Source organism: Vulpes lagopus, chromosome 1 (assembly GCF_018345385.1).
Source record: "Vulpes lagopus strain Blue_001 chromosome 1, ASM1834538v1, whole genome shotgun sequence".
Taxonomy (NCBI): domain Eukaryota; kingdom Metazoa; phylum Chordata; class Mammalia; order Carnivora; family Canidae; genus Vulpes; species Vulpes lagopus.
In genome coordinates this window covers 172,691,682-172,707,766 of record NC_054824.1, presented here as the reverse complement: position 1 = coordinate 172,707,766, position 16,085 = coordinate 172,691,682, and the positions used below count along the sequence as shown (strand labels likewise).

At 35.2% G+C, this 16,085-nt stretch overlaps 1 protein-coding gene across 5 annotated transcripts in view; it reads left to right on the top strand.

Annotated features, from left to right (window-relative positions):
• Positions 1–14,396, top strand: part of TOR1AIP1 (torsin 1A interacting protein 1) — a 43,061-nt gene extending 28,665 nt beyond the window's left edge. For 2 of the 5 annotated variants that reach the window (XM_041756383.1, XM_041756375.1), the window contains 3 exons: positions 8,468–8,512; positions 8,877–8,933; positions 11,982–14,396. In XM_041756383.1, the coding sequence (XP_041612317.1) occupies positions 8,468–8,512; positions 8,877–8,933; positions 11,982–12,769 (890 nt within the window). In that variant the 3' untranslated portion in view covers positions 12,770–14,396. The remainder of the gene's footprint in view (positions 1–8,467; positions 8,513–8,876; positions 8,934–11,981) is intronic. The other 3 variants (XM_041756401.1, XM_041756392.1, XM_041756411.1) reach the window with 2 other exon arrangements.
• The last annotated feature ends 1,689 nt before the right edge of the window (positions 14,397–16,085 follow it).

Sequence of the window (16,085 nt, the reverse complement as noted above, 5' to 3'; positions counted from 1 at the left end):
TTTCTTCCAGATTAGTGAAGTATAGTACACATTGTTACCAAAAAATGTTTTTATCATTTTTATTTCCTCTGATAAGACACTGCAAATGCAAAGAGAAGGGAAAATAATTATAATAAAGATCTGATTGGAATGTAGAAATAGATAAATTGACAGCTAAGTCTTAGTACTTTATCTGTTTGCATCCCTATTTTGTCTTAGTGCACTTATTAAGACTTAAATAACTGTATACTGATTAATAGCCATCTACCATATAGAGAGAACTTTGAGAGTTATATAGAAATTACATACCAGAAATTTGCACAGTAAGGTGCAGATAACAGAATTTTTTAGACCTTTAACCACATGAGGACTAAGATAAAACAGTGAGGGGATCCCTGGGTAGCTCAGCAGTTTAGCGCCGCGTTCGGCCCAGGACATGATCTTGGAGTCCCGGGATCGAGTCCCGCGTCGGGCTGCCAGCATGGAGCCTGCTTCTCCCTCCTCCTGTGTTTCTGCCTCTCTCTTTCTCTCTATATATCTATCATGAATGAATGAATGAATGAATGAATGAATGAATGAATAAATAAATCTTTAAAAAAAAAGATAAAAACAGTGAACAGTGAAAAAATATTTTCAATAAAAGTGGAAGACTGCAGTGTTGTCATACAGCCTTATAGATTTATTTTCCTTTTTCTTTTCTTTTCTTTTCTTTCTTTCTTTCTTTCTTTCTTTCTTTCTTCTTTCTTTCTTTCTTTCTTTCTTTCTTTCTTTCTTTCTTTCTTTTTTCTTTTCTTTCTTTCTTGATTTTATTCATGAGAGGCAGAAAGACAGAGACATAGGCTGAGGGAGAAGCAGGCTCCCTTTGAGGAGCCAGATGTGGGGCTTGATCCCATGACCCTGGGATCAAAGGCTCAACCACTGAGCCACCCATTGCTCCTAGATTCCTTTCAATCCAAAATCATCTAAAAAATTGTTTGCTTGGCATTCTGAATTTCATAGTTCATTAAAGTTACATTTCTGCTTCCTTTAGTGAGAAAAAAATTCAGTTTTAGATTTAAGTGTTCAAGAATCTGGGATTTAAAAAAAAAATCTGGGATTTTAGGTCCTTATTGTCACCCAATGTTAGCACCAGTTCCCTGGTAGACAGATTCCAGTTTGGGTTTCTGCCTGTGTCCTAACCTTTTGGGGAAGATGGTACGACTGTCTATTTTTCCTATTTTCCAGGTGATGAAACAATGAGTATAGGGAAGAATTTCTGTGGAGAGGTCAGACTTCTGAGTCAGTGCTTCAGTATACATGTTTTGGAACCTGTCTCTAACAGTAGTGCAGAGACATGAAAAAGAGTTTGGAGTTAGGAACTCCAGTCCAACTCTTCTACTTAGTAATTGAGTAATCTTGGTAAAGCCACTTATCCTTTGTGAACATCAATTTTCTTACCTTTAAAGTAGGGACAGTAGTTTCCTATACTTAGGTTATTCTAATTAGCTTATTGTATATTTGAACACAATTTGTAAGGTCTAAATAACAAATGAATAACCATTGGTATTATCTATCGTTCACAATATTTTGTGTAATGATCAATGATAACAACTATAAAGGATTCATGCCATCCGCTCGCTCTTGACTTTTACAGAGTAATTGTTACCGTTACTCTTCAGACTAGAAAACCTCGAGCTTTATCTTTTAAAAAGTGGTGTGTGTGTGTGTGTGTGTGTTTAAGGAATTTGTCATTATTTCTAATAATATTTTTAATAAGAGAGATAGAAATTATCTCTTAGAGAATGCTCACCTGAGCAATTTATAGCCTGTTAAGTTTGTTTGTAGTCTGTGAATTTTATAAATATTACATGTTATATAATAACTTATTGAGCTATTATTCATCATTAAAATCAACATAGAAGAACACTTACCAGAATTTTCATATATTATCTCATTTGATCTTTGCAACAAGGAGTAAGCTATTATCTTGATGGATTTTTTTTCTAAGATAATTTTTCATATGGTCTTTCACTGTAGGTTCCTCTACTTGCCATGCTCATATAATAACTTTTTTAGTCCTTTTATTGAGGTATGATTGGCATACATTTAAAGTATACAACTCGATGTGTTTGGAGATCAGTATGCATCTTAAAAACCATAACACAATCAATGCCATAAGTGTATCACCTCCAAAAGTTTCCTCCCACCCTATTTATTTATTCATTGATTGATTGATTGAGTGTGTGTGTGTGTGTGTGTGTGTGTGTATGATAAGAGCACTTAACATAAGTTCTGTAGGGATCCCTGGGTGGCACAGCGGTTTAGTGCCTGCCTTTGGCCCAGGGCGCAATCCTGGAGATCCGGGATCGAATCCCACGTCAGGCTCCCGGTGCATGGAGCCTGCTTCTCCCTCTGCCTGTGTCTCTCTGCCTCTCTCTCTCTCTCTCTGTGTGACTATCATAAATAAATAAAAATTAAAAAAATAATAATAATAAGTTCTGTATTTGTAAATACACAGTAAAGTGTTGTTAGCTATAGGTCCTATAATTTATAGTAGATTTCTAGGACTTTTTCATCTTGTATAACTGAAACTTTGTACCCTTTAATACCTCCTCATTTCTCCCTTCTCCCTCAACCACCATTCTACTCTCTGCTTCTGTGAATTGACTATTTTAGATTCTGCACAAAGTGAGTTGTCTGTCAGGACCTACAACTCTATTGTCTTATATGATGCAAAACATTGTAGATTTTATATGTATTATTAACGCTTGACATTAAAGTGTTAATTGATAATTAACTTGATAATGTGAAAAAGGAGTATTTATTTATTTATAGGTATAATGATTCATGAATTGATAATGAAGAAGCAGCAGTATGATTGTTTTATGGTAGCCTAGGATAGTTGATTTGATCGCTTCATAGTAGCCTAACCTATACACTAATAAATGGATCATTATAAAGTTTCCATAGCATACAGTATTATAGTCATATTCATGATACAGTATTGGGAATGTTGTTACTTTTTAAAAAACATTTACCTGTAATGATAAGCTGAGAGACAGTTTCTCTGGTTACTAAAGATAAAGGTATACAGTATCCTATTTCCTTAAAAGCAAAGTAATGAAACAGTAAGAAAACTGACATTATTAATTTTATATTAAACATCACTCATATGCCTATATAAGGATAGGCTATCCTCTTCTATATGTAAGTCTTGCACACAATGCTCTACACAATGAATACTTGGAAGAGAAGATGATAACACAAAAACATCTCCTACAATTCTTGCCATACAAGTATTAGATTTTTCACACTGATACAACAGATAGTTCATTAACTGTACAGCATGATGGTTATTTACTGTTCATTAAGTGGGAGTGCATGGTCATAAAGGTCTTCAACTTTGTCTTCTTTGTATTGAGTAGGCTGAGGAAGAAGAGGAAGGGTTGGTCTTGCTGTCTTAAGGGTGGCAGAGGCTGAAAAGATGGAGAATGTGGAAGGGGAGGCACGTTCCAAAATACGTGATTTCTGTCTGACTTTTTTTTACCTTCTCATGTATCTGAAAAATGTGTCTATATGGTACCAACTGTCTTCCACCATTTCCTTTAGTTTCAGTGCCTCTATCATGAACGGGTCCATGTTGTAAAAGAAGTTGAAGGCAGTCTTAAATAATTGGAGTCCTTCTGCCAGATTATCTAGTGTCAGTTTTTTTTTTTCTGGCACTGCTTCTTCTAGGTCTTCTTCCTCAGTTCAGGAGCACTCATCTCTATCAAGTCATCTTCTCTTAATTCCTCTGGTATGTCTATTTGCTCTTGAGTTTCTCTTAGATCCACATTATTTTTTTTAATTCCAGTATAATTAGCATACAGTGTTATATTAGTTTCACATGTACAGTATAGTGTGACTCAGCAGTTACTCCGAGCTTATCGAGGTAATACTCTTAATCCCCTTCACCTGTTTCACCCATCCTCCTACCCATCTCCCCTCTGATAACCATCAGTTTGTTCTCTATATTTAAGAGTCTGTTTTTTGTTTGTCCTTTTTCTTTTGTTCGCTTTCTTTGTTAAATTCCACATATGAGGGCAGCCCTGGTGGCTCAGCAATTTAGTGCCACCTTCAGCCCAGGGCATGATCTGGAGAACTGGGGTCAAGTCCCACGTCGGGCTTCCTGCATGGAGCCTGCTTTTCCCTCTGGCTTTGTCTCTGTCTCTCTCTCTGTGTGTGTCTCTCATGAATAAATAAAATCTTTAAAAAAAAAAAAAAAAGTTCCACATATGAGTGAAGTTATATGATAGTGGTCTTTCTCTGACTTATTTCATTTAGCATTATACCCTCTAGATTCATCCATGTTGTGCACATGGCAAGATTTCATTTGTTTTTATACACACACACAGACACCACATCTTTTTTTTTTTAATTTTTATTTATTTATGATAGGCACACAGTGAGAGAGAGAGAGAGGCAGAGACGCAGGCAGAGGGAGAAGCAGGCTCCATGCACCGGGAGCCCGACGTGGGATTCGATCCCAGGTCTCTCCAGGATCGTGCCCTGGGCCAAAGGCAGGCGCTAAACAGCTGCGCCACCCAGGAATCCCAACACCACATCTTCTTTATCCATTCATCTATCAATGGACACAGACTACTTCTATAACTTGGCTATTGTAAATAATCCTTTAATGAATATAGGGTTGCATGTATCTTTTCAAATTTGTATTTTCATATTCTTTGGGTAAATGCCCACTAGTGGAATTACTAGATCATGGGGTGGTTCAATTTTTAATTTTTGGAGGAACCTCCATATTGTTTTCCACAGTGGCTGCACCAGTTTGTATCTGTTTCCTACCAAATGTTTCCTACCATACAACAAGATTATTTTTCTCTACATCTATGCCAATAATTGTTTATTGTTGATTTTCACAATTCTGACAGATATGAGGTAATATCTCATTATGGTTTTAATTTGCATTTTCTCAATGATGAGTGATATTGAGCATCTTTTCTTGTGTCTGTTTGCATCTGTATGTCCTCTTTGTAGAAATGCCTGGTTCACGTCTTCTGCCCATTTTTAATTGTATGATTTGTTTTTGTGTGTGTTGAGTTGTAGAAGTTCTTTCTATATTTTAGATATTAACCCTTTATCAAATATGTCATCTGCAAATATTTTCTCCTATTTTGTAAGTTGTCTTTTAGTTTTCTTGATTATTTCCTTTGCTGTGCCAAAGCTTTTCATTTTGATGGAGTCCCAATAATTTATTTTTGCTTTTGTTTCCCTTGCCTCAATAAACAGATCTAAAAAAAATGTTGCTACAAAAAAAAAAAAATGTTGCTACAGCTGATGTCAAAGACATTACTACTTGTGCTCTTTTTTAGGATTTTATGGTTTCAGCTCTTACAGTTAAGTCCTTAATTGATTTTGAGTTTATTTTTGTGTATGGTATAAGAACGTGGTACAGTTTGATTCTTTGGCATGTAGCTGTCCGGTTTTCCCGGCATTATTTGTTGAAGAGACTGTCTTCTTCCCATTGCATGTTCTTGCCTTTGTCAAAGATTGACTATATAATCATGAGTTTATTTCTGAGCTCTTTATTCTGTTCCATTGATCTATATGTCTGTTTTTGTGTCAGTTCCATACTGTTTTGGTTACTATAGCTTTGTAGCATATTTGAATCTAAGATCCCTATCTTGAAACCCCTCACCCCCTCCCTGGTTTGCCATATTCACGCTCTCTCATGATTTCCTTGATTGGCTCTGTTGTAAATCCTGTGAGGTCATATGTATCTGGACACCATTTTCTCCAGCAGGAATTTATTGTTTGAGGTTTGATGGCTTTTTCTGTAAAAACTATGGCCTTATTAAAGTATACACTACCATTAATTTTATGCAATTATTATTTAATACTGCATCTTTATGTTTGTTTACATTTCTTTCAGCTGTGAATGGCACCGTATACAATAGGTGTGTGTAAATTCTGATAAATTTTAACTTTCTGTAATTTGTGTGTATTTTTTGGTAACAAATGATAAAATAGTATCTACATATATTGTATGCATTCATGAAATACCTAGCTTTTTCTTAATGGCTTAAAATATCTCTAGGCTATGTAATTCAACTTTTGAGTTTTTTCAAATTGTTGCAAATCTTCAAAAAAAATTGTATTTTTTGTATTTATTTTTAAAAATCCACATATAAGTGGACCTGCACAGTTCAAACCTATATTGTTCAAGGATTAACTGTATATACCACATTTTCTTTATCCATTCATCCATCAGGGAACATTTAGGTTGCTTCCATGTCTTGGCTATTGTGAATATTACTGCAGTGAGCATGGGCATACAGATATCTCTTCAAGATCCTGATTTCATTTCCTTTGGCTATATATTCAAAAGTAGGTTTGCTGTATCATATGGTAGTTTCATTCTTCAGTTTCTGAGGAGCTTTCATATACTTTTCCATAGTGGCTGTAACAATTATATTCCTACCTACAGTCTACAAGGGCTCCCTTTCTCCACATCCTCTGTACATACCTTGCTCTTGCTTTTTGGATAATAGCCATCCTAACAGGTGTGAGGTGTGATTTTAATATCATATATAGGAAATCATTGCCAAGGCCAGTGTCAGGAAGCCTTTTCTCTGTTTTTTTCTGAGAGTTTTATGGTTTTGTTTTTTGTTGTTGTTGTTATTGTTGTTTTTTAAGTTTTATTTATTTAAGCAATCTCCACACCCGTTATGGGTCTTGAACTCATGATCCCAAGATCAATTGTCACACTCTCCTTCAACTGAGTTGCCCAGGCAACCCCCCCAACCCCCGTAGTTTTGGTTCTTGTGTTTAAGTCTTAAATCTATTTTGAGTTGACTTTTTGTGTATGATATGAGTCCAGTTTCATTCTTTTGCTTGTGAATATCCAGTTTTCCCAGCAGCATTAATTCAAGAGATTGTCCTTTCCCCATTGTTTATTCTTGGTACCCTTGTCGAATATCAATTGACCATATCTGCATGGATTTATTTCTGGACTCTGTTCTCTTCTGTTGGTCTCTGTCTGTTTTTATGCCAGTACGATACTGTTTTGATTAATCTAGCTTTATAATGTATTTTGAAGTCAAAGTGTAATGCCCCCCATCTCTGTTCTTCTTATTCAAAATTTCTTTGACTATTTGGAGTCTTTTGTGTTTCCTACGAATTTTAAGATTGTTTTCTATTTCTGTAAAAAATGCCATTGGAATTTTCATCGGTATTGTATTGAATCTTTAGATTGCTTTGGGTACAATAGACATTATAAGAATATTAATTCTCCAATCTGTGAACATGAGTATCTTTCCATTTACTTATGTCAGCTTTAATTTTTTTAGTGTTTTATAGTTTTCAGTGTACAAGTCTTTCACCTCCTTGGTTAAGTTTATTACTAAGTATTTTATTCTTTTTGATACTACTGTAAATGGGATTATTTTCTTAATTTTTTAAACTTTAAAATTTAAACTGTTCTCTGGGTTATGTAAATATTATATTTGCTATATAATTATATAACTAATATTATAAATATATATAGTTCTATTGTAGTTAGGTGTTACATAAAGTTATTTCACTTGATCTTTATATAATAATATATATTGCAATATTATCATGTTATTATAGTTAATGTTATTATATTATAATAATATATATTATTTCATTTGATCTTTGCAACCATAGAGGAAGGTATTCAGGATAAAACATCACTTGATGGAATTTGTTTGTTTTAGTACTAGAGTTGTTAGCTTTGGTGGCCTAACTTAGAAGTTCCCTTTTTTTTTTTTTTTTTTTACTTAGAAATTTCTAAGTGACGTAATTTCCTAGGATAAACAAGTAATTGTAAAACAATATGCCTTTAGAGTGAAGGTTGGTGTCATTTTTGTTTCATTTAAAGTTTTTTTTGTCATATGACCAAGAATAAGGCTATTTCTATATTTTAGCAGTGCTAATTTTATACCTCCAGTTTAATCCAGTGTTTCTCAAATGAAAGCTCTTGGTAAACACCAGGAAGGTCATTTATATATACGTAAGTTATAAAACTCCAGGCAAATGATAGATGGCAGTATTGTTAAATATAGGTCATATGAGTCAGTAACTTAGCCTCTCCACCTTCAAAACCATGTCCTTCTATTTCTTCTCTCTTTATGTTAAAATCTATGCTCATGTCAAGAAGGATGGAAGAGAAAAGGAAAGAGGATAGTTTTTGTTTGCTATCATTGCTAAAAACAATGATAGAAGTGGAGTTTTGATGGAGTCATGAGAAAATTATTTTTGAAATCTGTTGTTTAACCACAAACCTAAATAAAACAGATTGTTGAAATGGTGAAAGTTTTTAATATAATTTTTAAAATATTACTGATATTTGAAATGATCAGAGGCACCAGAGTAAATATTTGAGTCAGTCTGAGGTAGAGAATAGTGAGGATTAAGATTGCATTTACCTTAAAACCACTTATCCAGGTAACTCATAATCCATATTTTGTCCTTTTTTCCCCTCTTGCAGCATCATCACCAGGCAAGAGTCCAAAACATGGCAGTTTTTCAGATGGTATAACATGTTTTATTTTCTTTTAGTTGTACTTCTTTTCTTTGGTCTCAACTTTGTGCCATAAGTTTCACTACTTCCATTAAATAATTTGAGTCAAATACTTTAAGGCTTTTTCATAAAACAAATGTATGAAGAGTATCCTTTATACTCTTGACACCATGGCATGCTGTGAATAATTATGACAGAAATAACTCTTGAGTCTCAAGGAGCTGTCAGTCTAATGGGCACTTAGATCTGCTTTTTCTTCCGTTTCTGTCTGATTTCTGCCTTATATTCTCTTGGTGGAATTTGTATTTTCTTCCTCTGTTGGAAATACTTAACTTCTGAACCAGAAATTGATAGTCTTTATTACTCCTATCATTAGATGACAGCATTCAGAAATCAGAGCTTGGAAACAGGTCTCCGTCAACCTCCAGCCAACGTAAGTTTGTTCAGTTTTTATTAAGTGAGTTTTTAAAATTGGTCATTCTTAATTGTTTTAATTTTTTTGACAGCAAAAAACAAAAAGAGTGCTATCTGAAGAATTGTATTTTAAGCACTTAAGAGGAAAAAGTACATATTTTACTAGCAGTGAAATTCTTTAAGGACAAACTATATGAAACAATATCTGGTTTTCCCCTTCACTTACTTATCCGTAAGTCCAAAAGTAAGTCAATAAGCAGAACTACTAATACTAATAACCAGGCGAACCTTGCTGAGTCAAAAGAAAGATGGCACATAACATGATGTAATAGGATTACCATGTGTTTGAGAGTCCGCAGACCTGTATTTGGATTAGATTGGACCACTTAACATAACCTCCTGTTAGAGCCTTGCAGCAAGTTTCTGTAATTCTCTAAGCCTATATATTATCCTGAGTGAATAAGAAGAAAATAACTTCCACTTTCTACTAGCAAAATTAATAAGTACCTTAAAGAGCTTTTAAAAAAAAAAATATGGGCTATACCTATCCATATTTACCTAGAAATTAAAGTTGAAAAATTGTAAAAATACCTATTTACTTTTAAATAATTTAGTAAGAATAGTGACAAATTGCTTGTATTTTCTAATCTCTTTAGTGTCTGGCTTAATAAAACAGAGCTGGATTCTCATATCTGCTTCTGTATTCATCCTGTTACAGTATATAGTTTTGGTTGTGGTATATGTAAAACTCTAGCTTTATACAGATAATGTAGTTTTTAACAGTCTAAAGATAATTTTGGATATTCTCTTTTGATACTGTCCAAAATTCAACAAGTTACTTAAAATGTAAGATCTGAAACTATATTAATGAACTTTTTGTGTTTTGTTACATTAAAATTCAGTGGTATTTCTTGTACTTTGAATGGAATATCATGCACTGATCATTTGGAAAATACTGGTTCACTAAGTTATGTAGATCTTCCAAATGTTGACATATTTGTAATATAGTATAAAAGATCACATTTGTTGATATCACCACCAATCTCAAAACAAAACGTCTTTAAGGATTTGGGAGCTGTCAAGCTTATAGTGGCGGATACAATATTTCCATAATCCTAATTTTTACTTTAAACTCTGAATTTTAGGGGCACCTGGGTGGCTCAGTGGTTGAATGTGCCTTTGGCTCAGGTCGTGATCCCGGGGTTCCAGGATTGAGTACCGCATCGGGCTCCCTGCATGGAGTCTGCTTCTCCCTCTGCCTGTGTCTCTGCCTCTCTCTCTCTGTGTCTCTCATGAATAAATAAATAAAATCTTTTTTTAAAGTTTTTTAAAAAATTATAAATTTTATAATTGACAAAAAATATTGTCAGTTGTTTTCCTAGAAACAACAGACTCATTTTGTTCATTTTCAAGAAAACGTCTGCCAAATACTCAAGTCTGACTAACCATAGTTTGTCACTTGTTAAAAGTACTAGTTCAGCTCGACTCAGTTGCACAAAATTCTTTTCCTTGAGAAAACTACTGTACTGTGCTAGGCTTCAGAAGTGCTTTATGTATATTTCCCAGTTCTTCATATATTCCATTTGAGATTTGTAAGGGCTGAATTTTAATAAGATGAATAATTTTAACTGCTTGATGAAGCAGTTTCACTGATAACTTTAAATTCTTGGCTGTGAATACAAAGACTACATTAGCACTGTCCTGTGATTCTAAGGCATCAGTTGCTTTTCCCACCATGGCTTTGCACCATCAATCCAATGCAATGAAAATGATAGGAAAAATTCAGTAAATCTTAGTGTTATAAGAATAGTTTTAACTTCAAGGACCCTCTTGGAAGGATCTTGAGGCACCCACCAATCACACTTTGAGAACTATTCCTCGAAAAGGTCCATAGTACAGGGCAGCCCTGGTGGCTTAGCGGTTTAGCGCCACCTTCGGCCCGGGGCGTGATTCTGGAGACATGGGATCCAGTCCCATGTCAAGCTCCCTGCATGGAGCCTGCTTCTCCCTCTTCCTGTGTCTCTGCCTCTCTCTCTCTCTCTCTCTCTCTCTGTGTCTCTCATGAATAAATAAATAAAATATTTAAAAAATAAAAATAAAAAATTCTAACTCTTTTTTTTTTAAAGTCCATAGTACAAATAAAATAGAGAGTATAAAAGTATTATTGTTGCTATCCTACTAAATGAAGTGGTACATGAAAAAGTGCTTATAAACTGAAAAGCACTAGATAAATGTAAATTGATATCATTATTGCCAATAATAATTAGAGATGAGTTGCGAGCTTGATTTTATTAGTGTTAGCTTGCATTCCACAGAAGAATGGACATCAGTGCAACTAAAGGGACAGCTACCTCCATATATTATATGGATAATGTTCACTTAGAGTGCATCCTTTTTTAATCCCTCTGTATACTTCAGAAACACTCTACCTTGGATAATAACCTGTATGAATTCTGAATGTCTAAATTAAAAAATATTTTATCGGGCAGCCCTGGTGGCCCAGCAGTTTAGCGCCGCCTTCAGCCCAGGCCTGATCCTGGAGACCCAAGATCGAGTCCTGCGTCGGGCTCCCTGCATGGATCCTGCTTCTCCCTCTGCCCGTGTGTCTGCCTCTCTCTCTCTCTCTGTCTCTCTCTGTGTGCCTCTCATAAATAATTAAATAAAATAAAAAATAAATATTTTATCAATTGACCTTTTTATTGTTTACCTCCCAGATACTAGCAGTGGTAATAATAGTTTTGCTTTATAGATTATATATTATTTCTGACTTGCTTTGACATTTCATACATTTAAATTCTACTTTTCCCTCTAAGGTTTTTTATCATCTTGCCATTGAAGAGATACATACACCTAAAACCTATGGATGTGAAATTTTCTTAAATACATGTGAAGAACATTTCTTTAAGATAGTAAATTACCAGCTCCACTCTTTAAATTCCTTCCTCTCTTATCTAATATTTCTGAAGATTAATACTGATTTTAAAAGTCAATTGTTCTTGAATCTACGAAAATGGTATTTGAATCTGTTTGTTTGTTTGTTTGTTTGTTTGTTTGTTTTCCTGAGCAGAAGTGACTGGACAACCCAAAAGTGCATCTTTTATCAAGATAAAGTGGTGGTGGCTAGCTGTTCTGATAGCTGCTTTTGTTCTTGGGAGTTTTTTGTACACTCCTACTCCTGAGGTAGAAACCACTGCTGTTCAAGAATTCCAGAACCAGATGAGACAACTTATGAATAAGTATCAAGGTCAAGATGAGAAACTGTGGAGAAGGAGCCTTACATTCCTTGAAAAACATCTTAATAGCTCCCAACCTCGGCCTCAGCCTGCCATCTTGCTGCTCACTGCTGCTCGAGATGCTGAAGAAGCACTTAGGTGTCTGAGCGAACAAATTGCAGATGCCTACTCTTCTTTCCGTAGTGTCCGTGCCATCCGGATTGATGGGGCGGGCAAAGCTACTCAAGACAGCGATATTGTCAAACAAGAGGTAGATTGGGAACTGAGCAATGGCTTCAAGAATGGCCAGAATGCAGCTGTGGTACACCGCTTTGAGTCACTGCCTGCAGGCTCTACTTTGATCTTTTATAAATATTGTGACCATGAAAATGCAGCCTTCAAAGATGTAGCCTTAGTCCTGACTGTCTTGTTGGAGGAAGACACACTGGGAACCAGTCTAGGCCTAAAGGAAATTGAGGAAAAAGTGAGAGATTTTCTCAAAGTCAAGTTCACCAACTCTGACACACCCAACTCCTACAAACATATGGACCCAGACAAATTAAGTGGACTCTGGAGCCGTATTTCTCACTTGGTCCTGCCTGTCCAACCTGAAAATGCCCTGAAAAGTGGCATCTGCTTATAAAGAGTGACAAAGGACAAAAATCATGTCTCAAGTTCTAAAAATTTTTCAGACTTTCTAACCAGCGACAGGATTCAGGGCTCTTTTTGAAAGAACTGTTTGTTTTTTTAAAGGAAGTTCTTATGTAAACATGGAATATCTAAATCATTTATTCAACCTCGTTATCTGTTACTTGAGAGAATCATTTCCCTGTTTCCACTGAGATCTGTGTTAATGGTCTCTGAGGACTGTAAATCATATGCAGTCCCATAGAGGATCTGTTTAGATTCGGGGTTTGAGTCATTATTGCTATGGTATGACCAGACCAGGGTTGGGGGGTATTGGGCTCCTTCCTATGAATCCTCTCCATTTTTTTAAGTTAGATTTTTCAAGAGTTTGGTTAGTAAGACAGCTCTCTAAATACAGCCATGGGTTTTCCCATTTTGTTTTCTTTTACATCATTTAGGTGCAGATTCCTTACCTTCCCCCTAACAGGAACAAGAGTAATAAAAGGTCATCTGAGTGTGTGTTTGGATTTTTTTTCTTTGTTTTTGGAGGTCTGGAGAAGGAGTCAAGGGAAGAGAGAAATTGTGGAATGAGGAGGAAAGGGGGAAGAAGTCTTCAAGATGAAATTTAAAATAAGCCACTGAGACTTAGGTCACTCGAGCATAGCCATATGAACTCTATTCTCAGTGAATTCTATTGGGATTTGTTTTTCACATGTTCTTGTTTTCCTTTAAGAAATTTTTGGTCCTCCCAAGGATTTTGAAGCATGTATATTATAAGGTTTAACATATTTGTTCATTTGACTCTTAAGGGTGTGGTCAATTCAGAGCATTTTATTTTGGACATATCCTAAAGCCTTTGTTTTAAATTCAGAAATATAGTTGCCAGAATTGGTAAACCATTGGTTAACCAGCTTTCCTGGACTGTCAAAGAAGGATTTGATTTTCTATGTGCAGTTTTAAGGTCCTTTAATGACGCTCTTATGACAAATGTAAAGATTTACTGTGCACATGATGAATCTTATTAAGAGTGTCTCAAGCCAAAAAGAAAGTGAACTTTACCATATGTGAAGAATGTTGAAATGTACTATTGTGCATTCTTGTACTACTGTTGCATTTCAAGTGTCACCTTGCTTCTGTAACTAAGCTTTCTCATTTATCGATTGCTTGGTTTTTCTTAATATCTTAAGATTCCAGATCCACCTTGTTTTGTTTTGTTTTTATTGTCTACAAACCTTCAAGTGAAAATACTGGTTTTAAAATACTAGAGGCAGTCATTGGCTTTATCATTTACCTTTTGAGGATCCCATGCCTGATAGTGTGGAGTGTGGTCTGGTTTCTTCCAACTAGGACAACCAGTATTCATAAATTGATACCCTTTATTGAAACTTGCTCCTGACTATCAGGAGTCAGGCCATCTGATTTATAGATGATTCTAAAACAAGAGTTTTTGAAAAAGCTTATTTTATACACATATATTATATGGAGAAACAAATGTTTTTATTAAATGTTTCACTGACCAAAATAATTTTAAAGAAATAAATGTTACTTATATCTTTCAGGAAAAATAATTGTAGCAGGTGATCTGTAAATGACTTTAGAAGCTTATTTTAGTAATTTAAATAAATTCACTTTCTTGGTTTGTATTCGGTGTGTTGTAAACTTAATGATTCATAGTCCTTTTTTTCCCAGTTAATCCTAGAATTTTCTTTACACTTGAACAATTCTAGTAACTTCTGAGAAAAACAAGGGCCAAAGAATTGGAGCCATTCACAAGTATATTGGTTAAAAATATAATTACCACGCTTTTCTGTTTCATGCAGGTATTTTGAATTATTATATTGGAATTAATTTAGATTTTCTTGACTTGGCAAAAGAATCTATCTACAGCATTGTTTCTCAAATTTTTCCTTCTCACCTCGCTAAAGAGCCTTTTTAGATGTTTTTTCCCTAATTGTACTCCCTTGAAATTCTAATACCACACATATACTATATATCTGTTTACTATATATCTTTTTGTCCTTTAAACATAAGAAGAATAAGATTTTTTGCTTTCTAAGAACCGATATTTGTCCCCACCTAGAACACATGCTCAAGAACATCTGTATTGTATCTATTTGCCTTTTTTTTTAAGATTTTATTTATTTATGAGAGAGATCACGAGCAGTGGAGAGGGGTAAGGAAAAGAAGACTCCCCTCTGAGCAGGGAGCCCAATGCGGGACTTGATCCCACAACCCTGGAATCGTAACCTAAGCCAAAGTCAGACAGTTAACCAACTGAGCCACTCAGGCACCCAAGAACATCTGTATTTTTTATCACTGCTGCCTGAAACATTCTATTTTCTGTTTATGTTATTATCCTTTTGAAAGGGAAAATTTAAGTAGTCATGAGCTTGAAAATAGAAACTAGGGTTTATAGAAATTAGGTATATTGTAACTTTAGGTGGTAACACTGGTCCAGGGAAAACCACAAGGCAGTACTAGTCTTATAGATTTCTAGAAACTTAATTTGCTTCCCTTCTTCTAATGACATATTTAGGGAAGTTTTCTAAACCTCCCATTCTCAAAACAAAGATTGGAAGTAAACTTGATTTTCATTCTATGAAGAGAACTGTAACTTGTTTGCATGGTTCATGCCATTAGTTAATACCTAAAGGTATAAAATCCAGTTTCCCTCTGATCTTAGGTCTTTGGAAAGTGGCTTTATTATTTTATTTTAAAGATTTCATTAAAAATAATAAAGATTTCTTTTATTCATGAAAGACACAGAAAGAGGCAAAGACATAAGCAGAGAGAGAAGCAAGCTCCATGCAGGGAATCCTATGTGGAACTCAATCCCTGGATTCTAGGATCATGCCCTGAGCTGAAGGCAGACGCTCAACGGCTGAGCCACGCAGGCGTTCCGGAAAGTGGCCTTTATGTTGGCGATGTAAGGAAGCATTTCTATTGAATGGATAATGGATTATCCTGCTATATTGTCTTCATCAAGGTCATAGAGTAAGATTTTATGAGGATTCTACTGGCATTAGCCACCTGGGAAGAAGATAATAGTCCTGAGTAGGAAAACAAGGTAAGAATGTTGCCATCAGCTAAAAGAAAACTGCAATGAAGATCTTTCTTTGGCCTGGATTCAGAAAAGTCCTGGGTGCTTGTAGGCTTCTGGGGATTGTAGGGAAGATAGCCTGTCACCTGAGCAGAAATAGGCAGAAACCCCTCACCACTGACATATTGTGCCGTCGTCTTTTGCACATTCTTAGATACTTCTGGAATATTTCCTCCTTTCTTGCCCCCCCCTTCCCCAGTTTTATGCTTTGCTAATTCTTATTTGTCTATTC